Source organism: Pecten maximus, chromosome 19 (assembly GCF_902652985.1).
Source record: "Pecten maximus chromosome 19, xPecMax1.1, whole genome shotgun sequence".
Classification (NCBI taxonomy): Eukaryota; Metazoa; Mollusca; class Bivalvia; order Pectinida; family Pectinidae; genus Pecten; species Pecten maximus.
Genome location: NC_047033.1, coordinates 17,986,729 through 18,011,687, shown reverse-complemented (window position 1 = coordinate 18,011,687; position 24,959 = coordinate 17,986,729). Strand labels below are relative to the sequence as shown.

The window sequence follows — 24,959 nt, the reverse complement described above, 5'->3', positions numbered from 1 at the left end:
ATGGTAAGAAAAAACCTGAAATATCAAGCTCCAATAGTTCAGACATGTACATGTAGATTGGTCCAGACATCTTAGTAATATGTTAAGCAAATATGATATTTAAATCTCAAGCAGTGCCCTAGATATTTTTCTATATTACGCAAAATTTAGCATATAGCAAGAAAAATAATTTGATTATACACTTTTGTTTTCTGCTTTTCAGAACCATCTTATATGTGTCTGTGATCTATGCCATTGGGAATCTGGTGATGGCACTGACCGCTCTTCCCTCCACCAGAATGGTAAGTGAATCATTTCTCACAGCAGGCTTTGGTGTCTGTGTAAACTTGAAATACCGAAATAAACCGAGTGATGCATTGAACCTGATGTCCTGTTTGATACTAGCACTATAAACGAAACACAAGGGATTGAACAGTAGTACAAGGGCTGGCTCAAAATCCCAAACCACAGTACAAAACTATGAATGTATCAAAAGTAGCTAAATATTCGTTGAAAGATTTAACAACATGTTTATATAGTGACCTGTGAAATGTAAGAAATACCGTATTTTACCGGGTATAAGCCCAGCGGGCTAGTGCACTGAAAATGGGCAAAGGTCGGGGGTTTGCTTATCCCTGGATTTACCCTAGCTATGCAAGAAGGGAAAATCGGTCCAATAATTTGTATCTGATTTATAAATTTTGTATTCTTGTCTAGGATTGGTCCAATGATTGGACTAATACTGATTGGCCTAGGTACAGGTGGAATTAAACCATGTGTGTCAGCATTTGGTGCGGATCAATTTAGACCGGACCAGGTAAGATTTTCACATCAAATTTCATGGTCTGGATTGTTATTGTGCTTCTTATGAATTAAGGTAATTGTAATCATATTTAATAACCCAGTATGAGATTATGTCAATTGATGCTCTACTTGAACAAGTCATACAGAATTGTTGGCTTTGTCATTATTATGCTGAGTGTTTCCTTTTTTTAATTTCAGGAAAAGGAAAGGATGACATTTTTCTCCGCTTTCTACTTCATGATCAACCTCGGCAGTATGCTGTCCATCTTCATCACACCAGTACTCAGAGGTGGGATTAGATATTTTATAGCTCACTTGGTTTCAGGCGAGCTAATTCAGTAGCAAATGTTTCCATTGACAATCTTTCATTTAAACAATGTCTTCTTCAGAACCATGGAGCCTAGAGTCATAATATGTGATCTGTAGTTCAGATATGTGAGAATGAAGGAATTGTTTAGTTTCAAAATACAAGTACAGTAATAAAGAATGATCAACAATTTATTTCACTTCAAATATAGCATCATGTTATCTGTTGATGCTTAGTGCATAATCTTAAAAAATTGTTAAGAATAAATCTTATCAATAATACACTTTGATAGTTTTGCTTGGTATCTGAGTACAGTATATTTTTCTCTGCTGATGTTGATAGACCTCTTTGCTACCTTTTCAGCTGATGTCAAGTGTTTTGGGGGAGAGTGTTATCCCCTAGCCTTTGGAGTACCTGCAGTACTGATGTTTGTAGCTACCAGTAAGTAGTGGCATCACAGGAGTTAATACAAGGTTACAATTACATTATCTTTTAGTACATCACGTGACTGAATACTGACTTCTCATTGGCTACACACAGGGTGCTATGAAGCTATAGTGCCTGCTCATCCAGGCACTATCAAATACAGTGCGATGTTCAACGTGGATCGATTATGACATCACTATTACGCCATGTTACTGTTCTGCTTGAAAATGACTGACAATGGAAACGGCCCAAAATTGACCATGTTGTATCACAATAAAACCAATTTTGGTGTATAAAAATGGAAGGGTGATGTACTAAACCCATTATTTTCATATAATGAGATAGTGCCCTCGCCTTCGGCTCAGGCACTATTCCACCCCTCCACAATACTTAGATGGTAAATAGTCACTATGGAAAGTCACTTATATACACCATAGTTATCAATGCCTTATGCCTTATGGTGCTCTCACACAACTTAATATTTTACTATATGTTATTACCAGTGACTCCATCACCTCAATCACTAAAATTGAAGTTCAAATGATTTGAAATCCATATCAAATTAAATTTTAAAGTTTTCACTACCTGACAAATGATGACATTGGATAGGTTTAATGGCATATAAGGGCATAATATGAGTTCTCCAAAGACAGTAACACCCAACACCCTCTGACTGGAATTTACAGCGGGAGGGGGAAATCCCCACCTGGAGAATCCCTTTTTGCACCTTTAATCCTGTGTAATTCTATATTCAGTAGGAGTGTAAGTTTTAGATTTACAATTCTTAACAACTTTCTGTTTATTTTCGTATATTGGACGTACCTATTTCATATGTTAATTTCTCAGGTAAATAGCTACAAACCTAAGAAACAGATTTTCTTTAAGGACTTGGTTCCAGTGAAACAGTAGCTCATCGGTTGAGTTAATTGTGTGAGACTTGGTGTCTTCATGAAGGTTATCTACAGTATATAGTAACGCTATAACATATTCTGTTAGTGCCATTCCAGCATTTGTACCATAGTTTACATTAAGTACATACTCATGTAAAGTATCAAAGAAATTATAACACTGGACTTTGTACAAAATATCTCTGACCTGAAGAGGAAATTATTTTGGCGACTTACATGTTATTGAAAAAGAATTAGAATAACAATTTAAGTAGGACTGGAAGGTTAACAGTAAGTTTTGTGTGTTTAATTTTTCAGTTATTTTCATTGCTGGGAAAAGTCAGTACAAAATCACCCCTCCAGCCGGTAACTTGGTAGGGAGGGTCTACAACTGTATAAAGGTATCGGTGAACTTTATATTATCAATTCCTTGTGAACTGATAAACATTGGTGGGGAGGGTCTACAACTGTATAAAGGTATCGGTGAACTTTATATTATCAATTTCTTGTGAACTGATAAACAATTTGTTATTGTTCAGTATTCTTTCTAAAGATATATATTGTTGTAATAATTATTGACATTGTAATGTGAGTCAACTATATACAGGGTTTGTGTCTATATTTTTAGGCAGGGATTGTAGGTAAAGTGAAAAACAGAGGAACAAGTGTGAAGATGCAACACTGGCTAGACTATGCGGAGGAGAAATTTGAGGTAAGAACATCATGATTATCTCCCCTGAGAAGTAAGAACATCATAATTATGTTCCTGGGGAGAAGTAAGAACATCATAATTATCTCCCCTGATGAGAGGTAAAAACATCATGATTATGTTCCTTCGGGAGTGGTAAGAACATCATAATTATCTCCCCTGATGAGAGGTAAAAACATCATGATTATCTCCTCTGGGGAGAAGTAAGAACATCATAATTATCTCCCTGAGGAGAGGTAAAAACATCATGATTATCTCCTCTGAGAATTAAGAACATCATAAGTATCTCCCCTGGGGAAAGGTAAGAACATCATACTTAACTCCCCTGAGGAGAGGTAAAACATCATGATTATCTCCCCTGATGAGAGGGTAAAACATCATGATTATCTCCCCTGATAAGTAAGAACATTATAATCATCTCCCCTGAGGAGAGATAAGAACATAAATATCTCTCCCAAGGAGTGGTAAGAACATCATAATTATCTCCTCCGAGGAGAGGTAAGAACATCATAATTATCTCCTCTGGGGAAAGGTAAGAACATCATACTTAACTCCCCAAAGGAGAGGTGAGAACATGATTATTTCCCCCAAGGAGAGGTAAAATCATCATAATTATCTCCCCTGAGGAGAGGTTAGAACATCATACTCATCTCCCCTGAGGAGAGGTTAAAACATCAAGATTATCTCACCAGAGGAGAGGTAAGAACATCATACTTTTCTCCCCTGAGGAAAGGTAAGAACATCATACTCCCCTGGGGAGAGGTCAGAACATCTTAATGATCTCCCCTGGGGATTGAATCCATCTTATAATTCCAAGCATCCCAACTTCTTCTAAATAACAGGTACACAGAGTCCGACAAATCCAATGAATATTGAATTATTTTCTGCATCTGGACACAATATCAAGGTTTATCCAGACAGAGAGAGGTCTAGTCGATCCTCCATTGTCAGAGATAAACTATTTTCATGGCACGTATACCAATGTTTATTGATTAAAGTGATCTTTTCCATTTACAATGATAAAGACATTAAGACAAATTTGACGTATTGCATGGCAATTCTGCAAAAGCTGCTTTTGTCAGTGTTTCATGTTATTGTTGTTTGAACCAAGAATTTGAAAAAAAAAGATGTTTTTTGTGGAAATGGTGAAGGACTCACACAACTAATTGTTTTTCTTTCTGTTATTATGACTGACTCCATTCCCTCAATTGCTCATTTGTAGTTCAAATAGTGTGAAATTTATATCAGACTAAAGTTTTCACTTTCTGAGAAATGATGTTATTGTATAGGTTTAATGGCATATAAGAGCACACATTGTACAGGTACTTAAAAGAAAAATTGACAATTTCTATATAAGGTCTTTGTACTTGGATAATATCCAAACTATTGTCATCAATACCTGTTATGATACTTCAGACAGAACTTTAGGATCAAATTCGTTTTAATCATTTTAATGCTAGTGTGTTTTTGTTTTCAGCCTGATTTTGTTGAGGAGGTGAAGACCCTACTTAAAGTACTGACCTTGTTTATACCTCTGCCTTTGTTCTGGGCTTTATCGGACCAACAGGTAATTATCTTGTAAACTGTCTGTATATGTCAGACCAACAGGTAATTATCTTGTAAACTGTCTCTCTGTGTATGTCAGACCAACAGGTAATTATCTTGTAAACTGTCTCTCTGTGTACGTCAGACCAACAGGTAATTATCTTGTAAACTGTCTCTCTGTGTACGTCACACCAACAGGTAATTATCTTGTAAACTGTCTCTCTGTGTACGTCAGACCAACAGGTAATTATCTTGTACGCTGTCTCTCGGTGTACGTCAGACCAACAGGTAATTATCTTGTAAACTGTCTCTCTGTATATGTCAGACCAACAGGTAATTATTTTGTACGCTGTCTCTCTGTGTATGTCAGACCAACAGGTAATTATCTTGTAAATGTCCATCTGTGTACGTCAGACCAACAGGTAATTATCTTGTAAACTGTCTCTCTGTGTATGTCAGACCAACAGGTAATTATTTTGTAAATGTCCCTCTGTGTACGTCAGACCTACAGGTAATTATCTTGTAAACTGTCTCTCTGTGCACGTCAGACTAACAGGTAATTATCTTGTAAACTGTTTCTCTGTGTATGTCACACCAACAGGTAATTATCTTGTAAACTGTCTCTCTCTGTACGTCAGACCAACAGGTAATTATCTTGTACGCTGTCTCTCTGTGTACGTCAGACCAACAGGTAATTATCTTGCAAACTGTCTCTCTGTGTATGTCACACCAACAGGTAATTATCTTGTAAACTGTCTCTCTCTGTACATCAGACCAACAGGTAATTATCTTGTACGCTCTCTCTCTGTGTACGTCAGACCAACAGGTAATTATCTTGTAAACTGTCTCTCTGTGTATGTCACACCAACAGGTAATTATCTTGTACACTGTCACTGTGTACATCAGACCAACAGGTAATTATCTTGTAAACTGTCTCTCTGTGTACGTCAGACCAACAGGTAATTATCTTGTAAACTGTCTGTGTACGTCAGACCAACAGGTAATTATCTTGTAAACTGTCTCTCTGTGTATGTCAGACCAACAGGTAATTATCTTGTACACTGTCTCTCTGTGTACGTCAGACCAACAGGTAATTATCTTGTAAACTGTCTCTCTGTGTACGTCAGACCAACAGGTAATTATCTTGTAAACTGTCTGTGTACGTCAGACCAACAGGTAATTATCTTGTAAACTGTCCCTCTGTGTATGTCAGACCAACAGGTAATTATCTTGTACGCTGTCTCTCTGTGTATGTCAGACCAACAGGTAATTATCTTGTAAACTGTCTCTCTGTGTACGTCACACCAACAGGTAATTATCTTGTACACTGTCACTGTGTACATCAGACCAACAGGTAATTATCTTGTAAACTGTCTCTCTGTGTACGTCACACCAACAGGTAATTATCTTGTAAACTGTCTCTGTGTACATCAGACCAACAGGTAATTATCTTGTAAACTGTCTCTCTGTGTATGTCACACCAACAGGTAATTATCTTGTAAACTGTCTCTCTGTGTACGTCAGACCAACAGGTAATTATCTTGTAAACTGTCTCTCTGTGTACGTCAGACCAACAGGTAATTATCTTGTAAACTGTCTCTCTGTGTACGTCAGACCAACAGGTAATTATCTTGTACACTGTCACTGTGTACATCAGACCAACAGGTAATTATCTTGTAAACTGTCTCTCTGTGTATGTCACACCAACAGGTAATTATCTTGTAAACTGTCTCGGTGTACGTCAGACCAACAGGTAATTATCTTGTAAACTGTCTCTCTGTGTATGTCAGACCAACAGGTAATTATCTTGTAAACTGTCTCTCTGTGTATGTCAGACCAACAGGTAATTATTTTGTAAATGTCCCTCTGTGTACGTCAGACCTACAGGTAATTATCTTGTAAACTGTCTCTCTGTGCACGTCAGACTAACAGGTAATTATCTTGTAAACTGTTTCTCTGTGTATGTCACACCAACAGGTAATTATCTTGTAAACTGTCTCTCTCTGTACGTCAGACCAACAGGTAATTATCTTGTACGCTGTCTCTCTGTGTACGTCAGACCAACAGGTAATTATCTTGCAAACTGTCTCTCTGTGTATGTCACACCAACAGGTAATTATCTTGTAAACTGTCTCTCTCTGTACATCAGACCAACAGGTAATTATCTTGTACGCTCTCTCTCTGTGTACGTCAGACCAACAGGTAATTATCTTGTAAACTGTCTCTCTGTGTATGTCACACCAACAGGTAATTATCTTGTACACTGTCACTGTGTACATCAGACCAACAGGTAATTATCTTGTAAACTGTCTCTCTGTGTACGTCAGACCAACAGGTAATTATCTTGTAAACTGTCTGTGTACGTCAGACCAACAGGTAATTATCTTGTAAACTGTCTCTCTGTGTATGTCAGACCAACAGGTAATTATCTTGTACACTGTCTCTCTGTGTACGTCAGACCAACAGGTAATTATCTTGTAAACTGTCTCTCTGTGTACGTCAGACCAACAGGTAATTATCTTGTAAACTGTCTGTGTACGTCAGACCAACAGGTAATTATCTTGTAAACTGTCCCTCTGTGTATGTCAGACCAACAGGTAATTATCTTGTACGCTGTCTCTCTGTGTATGTCAGACCAACAGGTAATTATCTTGTAAACTGTCTCTCTGTGTACGTCACACCAACAGGTAATTATCTTGTACACTGTCACTGTGTACATCAGACCAACAGGTAATTATCTTGTAAACTGTCTCTCTGTGTACGTCACACCAACAGGTAATTATCTTGTAAACTGTCTCTGTGTACATCAGACCAACAGGTAATTATCTTGTAAACTGTCTCTCTGTGTATGTCACACCAACAGGTAATTATCTTGTAAACTGTCTCTCTGTGTACGTCAGACCAACAGGTAATTATATTGTAAACTGTCTCTCTGTGTACGTCAGACCAACAGGTAATTATCTTGTAAACTGTCTCTCTGTGTACGTCACACCAACAGGTAATTATCTTGTACACTGTCACTGTGTACATCAGACCAACAGGTAATTATCTTGTAAACTGTCTCTCTGTGTATGTCACACCAACAGGTAATTATCTTGTAAACTGTCTCGGTGTACGTCAGACCAACAGGTAATTATCTTGTAAACTGTCTCTCTGTGTATGTCACACCAACAGGTAATTATCTTGTAAACTGTCTCTCTGTGTACGTCAGACCAACAGGTAATTATCTTGTAAACTGTCTGTGTACGTCAGACCAACAGGTAATTATCTTGTAAACTGTCCCTCTGTGTATGTCAGACCAACAGGTAATTATCTTGTACGCTGTCTCTCTGTGTATGTCAGACCAACAGGTAATTATCTTGTAAACTGTCTCTCTGTGTACGTCACACCAACAGGTAATTATCTTGTACACTGTCACTGTGTACATCAGACCAACAGGTAATTATCTTGTAAACTGTCTCTCTGTGTACGTCACACCAACAGGTAATTATCTTGTAAACTGTCTCTGTGTACATCAGACCAACAGGTAATTATCTTGTAAACTGTCTCTCTGTGTATGTCACACCAACAGGTAATTATCTTGTAAACTGTCTCTCTGTGTACGTCAGACCAACAGGTAATTATCTTGTAAACTGTCTCTCTGTGTACGTCAGACCAACAGGTAATTATCTTGTAAACTGTCTCTCTGTGTACGTCACACCAACAGGTAATTATCTTGTACACTGTCACTGTGTACATCAGACCAACAGGTAATTATCTTGTAAACTGTCTCTCTGTGTATGTCACACCAACAGGTAATTATCTTGTAAACTGTCTCGGTGTACGTCAGACCAACAGGTAATTATCTTGTAAACTGTCTCTCTGTGTACGTCAGACCAACAGGTAATTATCTTGTAAACTGTCTCTGTGTACGTCAGACCAACAGGTAATTATCTTGTAAACTGTCTCTCTGTATACCAAGTTATGGTGTTTAACAAGATTTATTTCATGTGAATAGATGGCAACGAAAACACAATTTATGGAAATGAAATGGGGACTATTTTCTGGCATATTAATTTTTAACGGATGTATTGTGTGGGAAATCTGCGTATGAAACGAAGTTTTCAATCTGTATTCTTTGTGATTTCATAGTCAATTGTTTGCTGTTTTTACTTTGGTATGTTCATATAAAGATCAACACTCACAATGTAAATATAATTGAGTATATGCTGTGTCCATTAATTAAATCTAGTTTCTCAGGCTTAGTTGTTATTTCATTTGATCTACATTCATTAAACTTACTACCTACCTTATACAAATGTAATTGTATTAGAGGAATTTAGTTCACTTTGTTTGATCTAGTAAACCATAATACAGTGTACCCTCGACCTATCGCCACCCGAATATACCGCCACCATCGCATACCGCCACCTACACCCCTAGAACGGATGTACATCAATTTACTCATTCCTAGTATTAGCCCACCCATACAGTTTAGTTTACAAAAATTAAAAACGAAAAAATGCTGTTGAATTATTCTGCAGTAATCCCAGCCCCTACCATGAGCCGAAGTTTATGTGAAGGTGGCAAGACCCCCTGGCCTCACTTCATACACATTTAACAGTCTTTTGATGGCATTAAAAGTTTATATGAATGACATGTGTTTGCAGGAAAATGTACCATATTATGTTCAAATCTGAATTGATGCTTTAATGAAAGTACATTGTGTAATATCCATAATAATTGATCTCTTGTTATATGATTATTAAAGAGATGGTTATAGAGTTGTACTTGATTTCAGGGATCACGCTGGACTCTCCAAGCTGCCCAGATGGATGGTGATGTGGTAAGGTCATTCTTTAATGTTATGAGAATGTTTCCTGTGAATGGTGACTTGATTAAGCGATATGGAATCTACTGCTGTGTTTGGAAACTCTTTAAGTGTCATGAGCAATTGCTATTTCTAAAATTAGGATTGATAATTGATTGATCATGAACAATAAGGGAAATATAAACAAACGTTCCTTTAATTAATTAAATTAATGAGGAAAAATATGGTCAATATGTTTTAAGATATCTTGGTGTTTTAAAACATTGTCTTAATTCATTTTGATGTAAACTAATTGTTTAATGATGAATTATGTTTCCTAGGGAGTTTTTGGACGGATCAAACCAGACCAGGTCATGGTGAGTATTTTCTCTACAGTGGAACTTCGTTAACTCAAACTCGGATAACTCGAATACCCCGCTTAACTCGAAGTACCTCGCCGGTCTCGGCCGAATTCTCTCTTTATCTTAGTAAAAAAAACTCGGAAAACTCGAACTCGGATAACTCGAAAAACTTGGATAATACGAAGTGAAAATTTGGTCCCAACAATAAAAATCCTATTTGAAATGAACGAATAACTCGAAGTATAATTTTCGTCGATCGGTGGTAAACGCCGACATTTTTTAAGAGCTAAATTCCGTTTGTAATACTGAACATATTGGCACTACTAACCTACATGCTATTATAAGTGTTTCATAAATTTATAAAAGAAATTGTCGGTTGAATCTTATAACAACAAGTCTTGGTGATAAAAAGTACTGCTTTACTTACATCAGGTAATTTCCTAAGGCGGTCGCCGATATTAGTACACACGATAGTCAACAACTCATCTACCCGCTCGCTCAAGCGGAACTAATCTCTGACACACCGGTAGATCTACCCTGCTGATGTTTTTACAGGTGTAGAAATGAAACAGTCACCGGCGCCTATTAAATCTTTAAACTGCTGAAACAATAGCGTAATTACTGCCGAGGTGTTCATGTACAACTGTAACGGTCAGTGCTGTCTATTAAATCGGATAAAACGCCAACTCAGTCACAGTAACATTTTATACGCACATGCGCAGCCCAACTTCCGGTGCTAATACACATGGAAATGGCGTGGTTATCAATTAAAAGTAAGTAGGCCGATCAAACAGTATTTTATATGTCCAATAAAAGGTAGTGGTTCGGTTACGTTTTGCATGCAATCTGTGTTAAACTTAAACGGTTATTTGATTTGACATGAATAACTTGTTATTTTGTCGAATTCCGTTTTATCGTTTACTTTTTGCAAACATGACTTGCACATCAGATCGTTATTGAAGTGACTAAGTGAAAGAAACTTTATCGTGACTGTATATCGGCAAAACTACACCAAATTACAAGTGACATAACGAAACATTACAAATATATTTTCATGTATTGACCAGTTTTCACACTAAACTGATGAGCGACAGAGCGGAGTTATAATGATTATATAATATTGACAAATATTGACCAAACTTAATTCGAACACTCGGATAACTCGAAGTTTTTTCGTGGTCCCGTCGACTTCGAGTTAACGAAGTTCCACTGTATCTCCAAACTTCAAGCAAGAATTTACATTAATTCCAAATTCAAAGTCAGATGATTGAAGATATTATATCATCAGTACCACAAATTAATTAAGCTGTGCACATGTCAGGACCTTCCCTCACTACATTATTGTAGGTCTACTAGACACGCCATTTTGGATTAAGCGCCCAGCGCGTTGTAATCTGTGTTGTTTTGAGTGGACTTTTTATGATCAAATAATTATATTTCGAGAATATTACGGCACTTTTCTAAAGAATATAAACTTGAATACATATTTAATTAAAACAATTGATTAAAACAATTTTTGACTTAGTTTTTCTTTTTTCATTTTTTTTTTTTGTACCTCGGGTACTTTCGACTATATTTGTCTTGTAATATTGTCTAGACATGAAAGCGGTAAACGTGTGCAAACCTTTGCAATATGCCTCGTTAGCATATATATACAGGGAATGCTTTTCGTAGAAAAAAATATAATAAACAGAATATTTAACGTGAGTCTTCAGTAATACCAGCTATATTTCACTTGTGTGGATGATATTTAAATATTCCTCACTCCTGCTGTGCACTTGTGAAAAATATCAAAATAGTAACCACACTTGTGAAATATATTTTAATTTTGCATTACTAAGACACTCTTAGATATCCTATATTTTTTTTATATAATTTGTACTCCAATTTAGATTATGTAATGTTTAAAGATTTAGTTCTTGATGTCTTGAAGCGCGAGTAGGTTTATTTTATCAGAACAGAAATCAAGTTATGATAAATTTCATTCATTATTCAAATGTATTAAAAATGATATTTTCTCATTAACAGGCTTTGAACCCCCTCCTCATCATCATTTTAATTCCTGTGTTTGAACAAGGTGTATATCCCCTTTGTGACAAATGTGGGATTCTGACAAGGTAACAATTATAATCATCAAACATTTTATGAATTGTGTGAATCTTAAAAGGAAGCTTTATATAAAATATGGTAAGGGAATACTTAACAGATTATTATCATAATAGTCAAAACAATTAGTTGTCAGGGCATCCAGTTCACCATTCATGTTTATGATAAACTGTCTGTTATTTCAGGCCCCTACAGAGGATGGTATCGGGGATGTTTATGATAAACTGTCTGTTATTTCAGGCCCCTACAGAGGATGGTATCAGGGATGTTTATGATAAACTGTCTGTTATTTCAGGCCCCTACAGAGGATGGTATCAGGGATGTTTATGATAATCTGTCTGTTGTTTCAGGCCCCTACAGAGGATGGTATCAGGGATGTTTATGATAATCTGTCTGTTATTTCAGGCCCCTACAGAGGATGGTATCAGGGATGTTTATGATAATCTGTCTGTTATTTCAGGCCCCTACAGAGGATGGTATCAGGGATGTTTATGATAATCTGTCTGTTATTTCAGGCCCCTACAGAGGATGGTATCGGGGATGTTTATGATAATCTGTCTGTTATTTCAGGCCCCTACAGAGGATGGTATCAGGGATGTTTATGATAATCTGTCTGTTATTTCAGGCCCCTACAGAGGATGGTATCAGGGATGTTTATGATAATCTGTCTGTTGTTTCAGGCCCCTACAGAGGATGGTATCAGGGATGTTTCTGACGGGTGTGGCTTTCGTGGTGGCAGCACTTGTACAGATGAAGCTAGATGTAAGTTTGGGTTAGGATAATTTAGTTATTTTAGGGCAATGTTATTTCTGATTATATTCAGTAATACTCTACTGCAATTTCCATAACCCAGAAAAAAAATGTTTTTACAATATTGAGTTACTTCAAAATCAATATGAAAATGCTGATAATCATTCCACTTTAGAATGATTAATTTCATAAAGAGTAGAATATTGTGAGAAACTTTAAATTTTCATAGCATGAATGACATTTGAACACTGTTTACTAATTAATTTTAAATGGGTGTGTGTTATTTTGACAATTTTTGTAAGGAGTTGCTGAATAATCCAAATATAATCACACAAAAATATTCTGATTTATATTTATGTACTGCCTGGTAGGTCATAGCATCCTCGATATTCCAGAGGTTATGATAAGGGTGTAATCTGTATACAACACATTCTACTAACTTTAAGGAAGATAGAAATGTGTGATTCATATGTTTCAACTACCATTGATAACCTGAAGTAGGAGGATGTATTTATGATGACAAGTGATTGGTGTCTGTTTTATAGGTGTATTTATGATGATATTAAAGTGATTGGTGTCTGTTTTATAGGTGTATTTATGATGATAAGTGGTTGGTGTCTGTTTTATAGGAGTATTTATGATGATAAGTGATTGGTGTCTGTTTTATAGGTGTATTTATGATGATAAGTGGTTGGTGTCTGTTTTATTGGTGTATTTATGATGATAAGTGGTTGGTGTCTGTTTTATAGGAGTATTTATGATGATAAGTGGTTGGTGTCTGTTTTATAGGTGTATTTATGATAAGTGGTTGGTGTCTGTTTTATAGTTGTATTTATGATGATAAGTGATTGGTGTCTGTTTTATAGGTAAAGAGAGAAGCCCCTCTCTCGATGTCAGAGAGCGGTGTGACATTCATCAACACATTCCCGTGTCCTGTGTCTCTGTCCTCTCCTATCTACTCTGAGGATCTGTCATTTTCACAGGTAAGTTTGATGTCACTTCCTCCTCCAAGATCTGTCATTTACACAGGTAAGTGTGATGTTACCTCGCCCACTACTCTGAGGATCTGTCATTTACACAGGTAAGTGTGATGTCACCTCCCCCATCTACTCCGGGGATCTGTTATTTACACAGGTAAATGTGATGTCACCTCCTCCTCCGGGGATCTGGCATTTACACAGGTAAGTGTGATGTCATCTCCCCCATCTACTCTGAGGATCTGTCATTTACACAGGTAAGTGTGATGTCACCTCCCCCATCTACTCTGAGGATCTGTCATTTACACAGGTAAGTTTGATGTCACCTCCCACATCTACTCTGAGGATCTGTCATTTACACAGGTAAGTGTGATGTCACCTCCCCCATCTACTCTGAGGATCTGTCATTTACACAGGTAAGTGTGATGTCATCTCCCCCATCTACTCTGAGGATCTGTCATTTACACAGGTAAGTGTGATGTCACCTCTCCCATCTACTCTGGGGATTTGTCATACAAGGTATTAATTAGACATTCATACTGGTGACAATTTAGTCTTTTCAGGTATGTGGGAGAGCTGAATGACTGAAGTGTCTGTACTCTAATTTCTGACCAATGACAGTTTTCAGACAATTTCAGTCCTTGTAAAAACCTGGGTATTTTTGCATTTGGATGATTGTGGTTTCCTTTTATCTATATTTCAGGAGTCTGACTACCTACGAATGTCGACAGGATCCCTGACCCTCTCTGTTACAGCAAATTGTACAGGAGAGACTGTTAAAAACACTGTCACACTTGATACCAGCTCTGCTTACCGAATTATCATTTTAAAATCACCTGACCTGGGTAACTTAGCTGTCTACAAGGTAATATGTAGATCTTCTATCTTAAATTGATTTGAAACCTTTAATGCAACTGTTACAATAGTATTTGTACTTGGAAGCTGGTATTTCCTATATTTTTAATACCAGAATTCCCATGTTGAAAATCTGAAGAAAGTGTAAGATTCTGTATAAATGCATTCAAATTTCAGACAGGAGGGATATATTTTGCTTGGACATTCTTGAGGGGTGTAACATTTTTGTTCCGTAATCATAACAGCACTTAAAAAATACGAGCATTTATTATTTTATTGACCAGTGATTTTAAAGCTGTTGTATGCCTCATACAATGTACATTGTTAATAGCGTTTAAATTTTTGTAGAGCTGACATTTCATTCATTTGAAACGATGTCTTAATTAGTATTTGAATTAATAGAATAAATTAAAAAAAACATATACAATTTCAGACTTACAGCTACTGTAGATATTTTTGTCATAGTAGATGCCACAGCGGTGATTGAATTAGGTCACTGTTTAAGATTGTTTTATGCATGATCTGATGTATTTCAGGCTGAAGACCAGAGAAACAAGCCAAGGGAAGGTGACTCTCTTATCAGGTACGTGTTCGTAGATTTTACCAGCTGAAGAATTAAGTACAAATGTATATCAAATACCCTTTTATAAGAAAATAAATAAACTAAATTTAAACTAAGTAAAATTCAACAACCCTTATCTTTTATTTCATATTAAATTTTGTAAATGATTTTTATTCGTTAACTCTCATCATAGCCATAATTCTATCAATATGGACATAGAGGCGTATGTTTTACCTGCATTCACCATTTACTTATCTTATCTTATCTCATCATTGGTTTGGTACAAACTAATTAATCTATATTATTGTGATAGTTAACCTAAGGACATATGATACATTACACTGTTTATATCAAAAATATTTCATATTGTCAAACACAAACCTTTTATTTGTCCGAGGTTAATGAATCTAGACTCAGTTTTTGTGGTAATTACACTTAAGTCTAGGCAATAGATAATAAAGGATTGTATGACTATACCTGACCTGTAGCTAGCAGTGTTCTAGCTAGACCAAATTAGCAGGGCACTAGGTCCTGCCCTTATATTAGAAAATGCCCAGCATCCTGCCCCTTAACCCAGCCTACTTCCCTGATATGGAGCACTCTATCACTATAATGAGCACCCTGCCCCTATATCAATCATCCTACCCCTAAATCCATCATCCTACCCCTAAATCCATCATCCTACCCCTAAATCCATCATCCTACCCCTTATCCAGCAGAGACCCCGAAGCCATCACAGACCCCAGAGCCAGCAGCAGACCCCGAGAGCCAGCAGCCGACCCGAGAGCCAGCAGCAGACCCCGAGAGCCACAGCCGACCCCGAAACCAGCAGCCGACCCCAGAGAGCAGCAGCATACCCCGAGAGCCAGCAGCATACCCCGAAACAGCAGCAGACCCAGAAAGCCACAGCCGACCCCGAGAGCCATCAAACCCTAATCCTCATCATACCCCTATGCCATCATCTTACACCACATCCTACCCTAATCCATCATACCCCCAATCCATCATCCTACCCCTATATCCATCATCATACCCCTAAATCCATCATCCTACCCCTATATCCATCATCCTACCCCTATATCCATCATCCTACCCCTATATCCATCATCCTACCCCTAAATCCATCATCCTACCCCTAAATCCATCATCCTACCCCTAAATCCATCATCCTACCCCTATATCCATCATCCTACCCCTATATCCATCATCCTACCCTTAAATCCATCATCCTACCCTAAATCCATCATCCTACCCCTATATCCATCATCCTACCTACCCCTATATCCATCATCCTACCCCTATATCCATCATCCTACCCCTATATCCATCATCCTACCCCTAAATCCATCATCATACCCCTATATCCATCACCCGACCCTATATCCACCACATTGCCCCTATTAGACCCGGCACCCTACCAATGTATCCAGCATCCTGCCCCTAAATCCAGCACCCTGCCCCTATATCCAGCACCCTGAATGTCCCTATATCCAGCACATTGCCCCCATTAGATCCAGGTCCCTGCCCCTTTATCCAGGGCATTGCCCCTATTAGATACAGCACCCTACCCCTATATCCAGTCCCCTGCCCCTATATCCAGCACCCTGAATGTCCCTATATCCAGCACATTGCCCCAATTAGATCCAGGTCCCTGCCCCTTTATCCAGGGCATTGCCCCTATTAGATACAGCACCCTACCCATATATCCAGTCCCCTGCCCCTATATCCAGCACCCTCTCCCTATATCCAGTCCCCTGCCCCTAAATCCAGGGCATTGCCCCTATATCCAACACCATGCCCTATAACCAGCACCCGCAGCCCCTTTATTCAGCTCCCTGCCCCTATATCCAGTTCCCTGCCCCTATATCTAAGGCATTGCCTCGATTAGATCCAGCGCCCTGTCCTTATATCCAGTTCCCTGCCCCAAAATCCAGCACCCTGTCCTTATATCCACTTCCCTGCCCCTAAATCCATCACCCAGTCCTTATATCCAGTTCCCTGCCCCTAAATGTAGCACCCTGCCCCTAAATAACAATTAGGACAAAATTTACTCCACTCCGATCCTCTGTTGGAAATGCTTACTTGGGAAGCTACCTAATTTACTTATTATGCTGTTTACAGTGTTAATGCTGCTGTTTTAAAATCAATTTAGAGTTTTGTTAATTAGACTACTTGTCTGTATTTCCTAGTATACTGATGTCGATGGGACCTCAGAAAGAGATCACTGTGAAGCTTGTACCACATTCCTATTCCTATCAGAGGCTTGATGACCGTTCTCCTGGCATCAGTTTTGTTGTCTCGAGTTCCAAACCATCTGTATATAAGGAGGTATACCCTGGTCTGTAAGTATACCCTAGTAAATCACTGACAGGAAAACAGTTTATTCTATTCTACCGACCTTTATTACGATGCACCATATACTTGTTATAAATATTGTATCAGTAAAAGTGTAGTGATGTCACTTCATTGTCTTGTTAAAGGAAAGTACTTATAACAGTTTGAAACTGTATGTCTTGAAGTGAGATAATGCATGAAAAGGACACTCAAGGGAGATAATGCAGTTTAAACATCACTCAAGGGAGATAAATGCAGTTTAAACACCACTCAAGGGAGATAAATGCGGTTTAAACATCACTCAAGGGAGATAATGCAGTTTAAACACCACTCAAGGGAGATAATGCAGTTTAAACACCACTCAAGGGAGATAAATGCAGTTTAAACATCACTCAAGGGAGATAATGCAGTTTAAACATCACTCAAGGGAGATAATGCAGTTTAAACTCCACTCAAGGGAGATAATGCAGTTTAAACATCACTCAAGGGAGATAAATGCAGTTTAAACATCACTCAAGGGAGATAATGCAGTAGATAATGCAGTTTAAACATCACTCAAGGGAGATAAATGCAGCTTAAACATCACTCAAGGGAGATAAATGCAGTTTAAACACCACTCAAGGGAGATAAATGCAGTTTAAACACCACTCAAGGGAGATAATGCAGTTTAAACACCACTCAAGGGAGATAAATGCAGTTTAAACACCACTCAAGGGAGATAAATGCAGTTTAAACACCACTCAGGGAGATAATGCAGTTTAAACACCACTCAAGGGAGATAAATGCAGTTTAAACACCACTCAAGGGAGATAAATGCAGTTTAAACACCACTCAAGGGAGATAAATGCGGTTTAAACATCACTCAAGGGAGATAAATGCGGTTTAAACATCACTCAAGGGAGATAAATGCAGTTTAAACACCACTCAAGGGAGATAATGCAGTTTAAACATCACTCAAGGGAGATAAATGCCGTTTAAACATCACTCAAGGGAGATAAATGCAGTTTAAACATCACTCAAGGGAGATAATGCAGTTTAAACACCACTCAAGGGAGATAATGCAGTTTAAACACCACTCAAGGGAGATAAATGCGGTTTAAACATCACTCAAGGGAGATGAATGCAGTTTAAACACCACTCAAGGGAGATAATGCAGTTTAAACATCACTCAAGGGAGATAAATGCAGTTTAAACATCACTCAAGGGAGATAAATGCAGTTTAAACATCACTCAAGGGAGATAATGCAGTTTAAACACCACTCAAGGGAGATAATGCAGTTTAAACACCACTCAAGGGAGATAAATAGCCTTTACAGGTGGCCTTTATAAATGTAGAATAGATTATGTTATGTGAAAAAGTTTAGGACAGGTTCAACTGTATATGATCAATAAAATCTTGTTTCAGTAAAATGAGGAATCTAAAATTCAAAACTTATTTGATTGTCACATCCTGAGCACATGTCTATAAGCTTCTAAAAACCATACTGGTAAGAACCGGCTATATACATATGTATAGGACATATGTATATATATATATATTGGATGGAGGGATGACTTATTTGCCTCTCAACTACTAGCCAGGCTTTTCCTCTCACAGTGAGACCACTTGATTGCTTCAATCTGAGCATACAAAAGGGATTAATATTTTTAAGTCATTATGACTTCTTTTGCAATAGGAGTTCAAAAAATTTACATTGCTTTTAACAAGTACAATCAACTTAGATAAACATAAAAAAATATACAGCACTGTGACATTCAGTTCAAATGCATTTCAGGTTCTATATTTTCATACAAAAAAATGATGAAAGCTGTATGTGTGAATTCAAAATTTCACAGGTACAATATATGGCAGAAAGTCCTACCAACTGTGAATTCCAGTGAAACTTGGAAGATGACAAATGCTAGTGTCAATGTGGGCACCGGAGCATCTTATACCATCCTTCTATATACCAACAACTCAGACACGGTAGGTTATAGTGTAGGTACCAGAGTCCTGTACCGTCCTATATACCAACAACTCAGACACGGTAGGTTATAGTGTGGGTACCAGAGTCCTGTACCGTCCTCCTATATACCAACAACTCAGACACGGTAGGTTATAGTGTAGGTACCAGAGTCCTGTACCGTCCTATATACCAACAACTCAGACACGGTAGGTTATAGTGTAGGTACCAGAGTCCTGTACCGTCCTATATACCAACAACTCAGACACGGTAGGTTATAGTGTAGGTACCAGAGTCCTGTACCGTCCTATATACCAACAACTCAGACATGGTAGGTTATAGTGTAGGTACCAGAGTCCTGTACCGTCCTATATACCAACAACTCAGACATGGTAGGTTATAGTGTAGGTACCAGAGTCCTGTACCGTCCTATATACCAACGACTCAGACACGGTAGGTTATAGTGTAGGTACCAGAGTCCTGTACCGTCCTATATACCAACAACTCAGACACGGTAGGTTATAGTGTGGGTACCAGAGTCCTGTACCGTCCTCCTATATACCAACAACTCAGACACGGTAGGTTATAGTGTAGGTACCAGAGTCCTGTACCATCCTCCTGTATACCAACAACTCAGACACGGTAGGTTATAGTGTAGGTACCAGAGTCCTGTACCGTCCTATATACCAACAACTCAGACACCGTAGGTTATAGTGTAGGTACCAGAGTCCTGTACCGTCCTATATACCAACAACTCAGACACGGTAGGTTATAGTGTAGGTACCAGAGTCCTGTACCGTCCTCCTATATACCAACAACTCAGACACGGTAGGTTATAGTGTGGGTACCAGAGTCCTGTACCGTCCTCCTATATACCAACAACTCAGACACGGTAGGTTATAGTGTAGGTACCAGAGTCCTGTACCGTCCTATATACCAACAACTCAGACACGGTAGGTTATAGTGTAGGTACCAGAGTCCTGTACCGTCCTCCTATATACCAACAACTCAGACACGGTAGGTTATAGTGTAGGTACCAGAGTCCTGTACCGTCCTATATACCAACAACTCAGACACGGTAGGTTATAGTGTAGGTACGAGAGTCCTGTACCGTCCTATATACCAACAACTCAGACACGGTAGGTTATAGTGTAGATACCAGAGTCCTGTACCGTCCTATATACCAACAACTCAGACATGGTAGGTTATAGTGTAGGTACCAGAGTCCTGTACCGTCCTATATACCAACAACTCAGACACGGTAGGTTATAGTGTAGGTACCAGAGTCCTGTACCGTCCTCCTATATACCAACAACTCAGACACGGTAGGTTATAGTGTAGGTACCAGAGTCCTGTACCGTCCTCCTATATACCAACAACTCAGACACGGTAGGTTATAGTGTAGGTACCAGAGTCCTGTACCGTCCTATATACCAACAACTCAGACACGGTAGGTTATAGTGTAGGTACCAGAGTCCTGTACCGTCCTCCTATATACCAACAACTCAGACGCGGTAGGTTATAGTGTAGGTACCAGAGTCCTGTACCATCCTATATACCAACAACTCAGACACGGTAGGTTATAGTGTAGGTACCAGAGTCCTGTACCGTCCTATATACCAACAACTCAGACACGGTAGGTTATAGTGTAGGTACCAGAGTCCTGTACCGTCCTATATACCAACAACTCGGACACGGTAGGTTATAGTGTAGGTACCAGAGTCCTGTACCGTCCTCCTATATACCAACAACTCAGACACGGTAGGTTATAGTGTAGGTACCAGAGTCCTGTACCGTCCTATATACCAACAACTCAGACACGGTAGGTTATAGTGTAGGTACCAGAGTCCTGTACCGTCCTATATACCAACAACTCAGACATGGTAGGTTATAGTGTAGGTACCAGAGTCCTGTACCGTCCTCCTATATACCAACAACTCAGACATGGTAGGTTATAGTGTAGGTACCAGAGTCCTGTACCGTCCTATATACCAACAACTCAGACACGGTAGGTTATAGTGTAGGTACCAGAGTCCTGTACCGTCCTATATACCAACAACTCAGACATGGTAGGTTATAGTGTAGGTACCAGAGTCCTGTACCGTCCTATATACCAACAACTCAGACACGGAAGGTTATAGTGTAGGTACCAGAGTCCTGTACCGTCCTATATACCAACAACTCAGACACGGTAGGTTATAGTGTAGGTACCAGAGTCCTGTACCGTCCTCCTATATACCAACAACTCAGACACGGTAGGTTATAGTGTAGGTACCAGAGTCCTGTACCGTCCTATATACCAACGACTCAGACACGGTAGGTTATAGTGTAGGTACCAGAGTCCTGTACCGTCCTATATACCAACAACTCAGACACGGTAGGTTATAGTGTAGGTACCAGAGTCCTGTACCGTCCTCCTATATACCAACAACTCAGACACGGTAGGTTATAGTGTAGGTACCAGAGTCCTGTACCGTCCTATATACCAACGACTCAGACACGGTAGGTTATAGTGTAGGTACCAGAGTCCTGTACCGTCCTATATACCAACAACTCAGACACGGTAGGTTATAGTGTAGGTACCAGAGTCCTGTACCATCCTCCTAAATAGTGTCAATAGAGGCAATAGAGCATCTTACACTAGGACAGCAGTGAGCCAAAAACTGGGGTCTGCCTGTTGACTGTAGACGGCAACTGAAAATGAGCGGTCTACAGCATCAGAGCTTCTCTGTTTTAAAAAAGACATTGACGAACTTCAGACAGGAGTATACAGTCATCTCAAAAGCGTTTCTCACAGGAGATGTGGTCATGATGATGATGATGATGATGAAACCCTGACAGTATTGTCCCCTTCATATTTTATATGCGATACATGTAATAGTGTACTATTGTATTATTAGGGTGGTAAGAATGTAATCTGTACATTATACAGGTGGACACTGTGGTGTACAGCAGTGTGACTGCCAATACTGTGTCCCTCCTTTGGATGGTTCCCCAGTACGTCATCATCACCGTAGGAGAAATCCTGTTCTCCGTGTCCGGACTCTCCTTCGCTTACTCAGAGGTATGATGAATATTTTGCTGTGAAAAATTATTCTTATTTCCTATTGTTGCCCTGTTTTATTCTTATTTCCTATTGTTGCCCTGTTTTATTCTTATTTCCTATTGTTGCCCTGTTTTATACTTATTTTTCTGTTAACCTGGACTGGGATGTCCATAATTTTACTTGTGTGAGATTTTCTTATCTCTTACCTTGGACAGTAATATCTGTCATTTTACCAGTGTGAGATTTTCTAATCTCTTACCTTGGACAGTAATATCTGTCATTTTGCCGGTGTGAGATTTTCTTATCCCTTACCTTGGACAGTAATATCTGTCATTTTGCCGGTGTGAGATTTTCTTATCTCTTACCTTGGACAGTAATATCTGTCATTTTACCAGTGTGAGATTTTCTAATCTCTTACCTTGGACAGTAATATCTGTCATTTTACCAGTGTGAGATTTTCTAATCTCTTACCTTGGACAGTAATATCTGTCATTTTGCCGGTGTGAGATTTTCTTATCCCTTACCTTGGACAGTAATATCTGTCATTTTGCCGGTGTGGTTTTTTTCTGATCTCAGCCTTAGTTGAGACAAGCTACACCTGCTCTTTGGACGTTCTCAACAATTACATTTTATCACGTCAAAGATACCATGATGTCATGGCAACAATACAATGATATCACGTCAACAATTTAATCATGTCACACCAAAATAATGTCTTGCCTTGCTGTAACTTCCATATCAGAAACATACGAAGGCTGATTGATATGTTGTGAGCCTCGTATTGAAGGAGGTACTCAAGGGTGCTCTTTTTCCTACTATTCTCTGACTATATAGGGCTGTGTACCCAAGGACTGGTCTCATTTGTTTGATTTATATCGAAGAGGTAGCTCTCTTAAGTAAACAAGACAAGCGGCTTTTGCAAAATGGACAAAATCGGTTAGGGATAGGGTGAAAGAGTCTGTCATTGCCATGGCTGTCATTCACGATTGTTCATGGCTTTAGATATATTGAGCATCCGCCTTAATCACGTGATCTCCCTCCATTAGACTTCCATCTATTTCCAAAACTGAAAACAGCTATTTCAGGCACCCCAACCCTAATCCTAATAGCAGTGGATGACTGAACAGCCAAGAAAAGGAGTTCTATAAAAGTGGGATTGAGGCCCTTAAACACCACTGGTAAAAGTATATAGATACTTAAGGGGATTGTGTTGAAAAATAATACAAGATGTCCGACAAAATTCTAATCGTTCAATATGAGGCTCACCACTCATCAATCAGACTTAACTTATCAACTTATTGTAACAAGGTAAATAGGGTAAGAGAAAAATAATCATTCACCCCCAATAGAAGTAAGACAGGAGAATCCATCCCTCCCCTTATGAGATCCCCTTATCTCATCCCAAAAAGGGGTGAATGATTATTTTTCTCTTACCCCGTTTTCCAATCAAAGTTTGAACCAAATCCAAACGTATGTAAACAACAACACATGGACGGTGGATGACAGTTATGATGAGGCTGCAGCAGACGATGTTGATTTCATACAAAATATAGTTCCGATTTAGCTTGTCAAAAAGAACACACTCAGTTAACTCTGATAATTAATACTTATTTTAATTTCTTTTGTGAACAATATTGATATTTAGCATTCAAACGTTCCGGGTCAGGTCATAGTGGCGTCACTCTATCGAGAACAAGAGCACGTTCAAAGAGCACGTGTAGCTTGTCTTTTCCCTAGGACGAGATAAAAAAATATCACCCCGGTATAACTTCGGATATCCCTGTCCAGGGTGAGAGAATTCCCTGTCTCATCCACAAGGGGTGAAAATTCTGGTAATCTATTCTTGCTGTGCTTTATACTTCTTTCCTTATTATTGCCCTGTTTATTGTTTGTACTTCTCTCCTTATCATTGCCCTGCTTTGTAACTATTGACCCTAGAGAGAATTCATTTGAACCATTACAGGCCACAGACACACAAAAACTTCACATTCAGTAATAAACCATCTTATAGATTAATATATATATAATTGAATATAAAATTTCTTAATTTTTGGCAAAGCTGAAGGCTAATACCATAGTTCTAGGACCTAAGATTCAGCTACAAAGGTTTGGGATCAATAATTAGGCAAAGATAGGTACAATATTAATCAATAATGACTTTACATAAATTACTAGAATGTTACAGACAGTCACAGTTATATCAGATGATCAATGCAGGTCTATTCCCCCACTTCCTCAGTTTTGAAAGTTATCAAAATAATTCATGACAATCTATACATTTGTATGCTACGAACCACATAGAAAATAATAGATACATGCATGTATATAATATCTATTATTAATGACTTCCATTCAGTGTTAAAAATCCTTGTTTATGTGTTACAGGTGTGGGTATATATAATTCCAATGCCACTTCGTTGTTTATGATAGTTTATTCTCCGTTAATAAAACCCTACAATTACAAGAAATACTAATCATACACACATACATACTAAACTACAGACATGACAATCAAGGGACATAACTCTTACATGTAACATATTTGAAACGATAACAAAGAGATGACACAATAACTGTT

General features: G+C 38.4%; 1 protein-coding gene across 1 annotated transcript in view; it reads left to right on the top strand.

The window, feature by feature from the left end:
• LOC117317382 (solute carrier family 15 member 2-like) overlaps positions 1–24,959 on the top strand; it is a 49,026-nt gene that overhangs the window by 12,132 nt on the left and 11,935 nt on the right. The window contains 18 exon segments of the mRNA XM_033872187.1: positions 203–266; positions 268–281; positions 697–796; positions 982–1,072; positions 1,454–1,531; positions 2,722–2,804; positions 3,032–3,115; positions 4,590–4,679; positions 9,438–9,482; positions 9,788–9,823; positions 11,837–11,925; positions 12,595–12,676; positions 13,531–13,647; positions 14,345–14,506; positions 15,033–15,079; positions 17,248–17,400; positions 19,229–19,358; positions 22,268–22,399. Coding sequence (XP_033728078.1) covers positions 203–266; positions 268–281; positions 697–796; positions 982–1,072; positions 1,454–1,531; positions 2,722–2,804; positions 3,032–3,115; positions 4,590–4,679; positions 9,438–9,482; positions 9,788–9,823; positions 11,837–11,925; positions 12,595–12,676; positions 13,531–13,647; positions 14,345–14,506; positions 15,033–15,079; positions 17,248–17,400; positions 19,229–19,358; positions 22,268–22,399 — 1,597 coding nt within the window.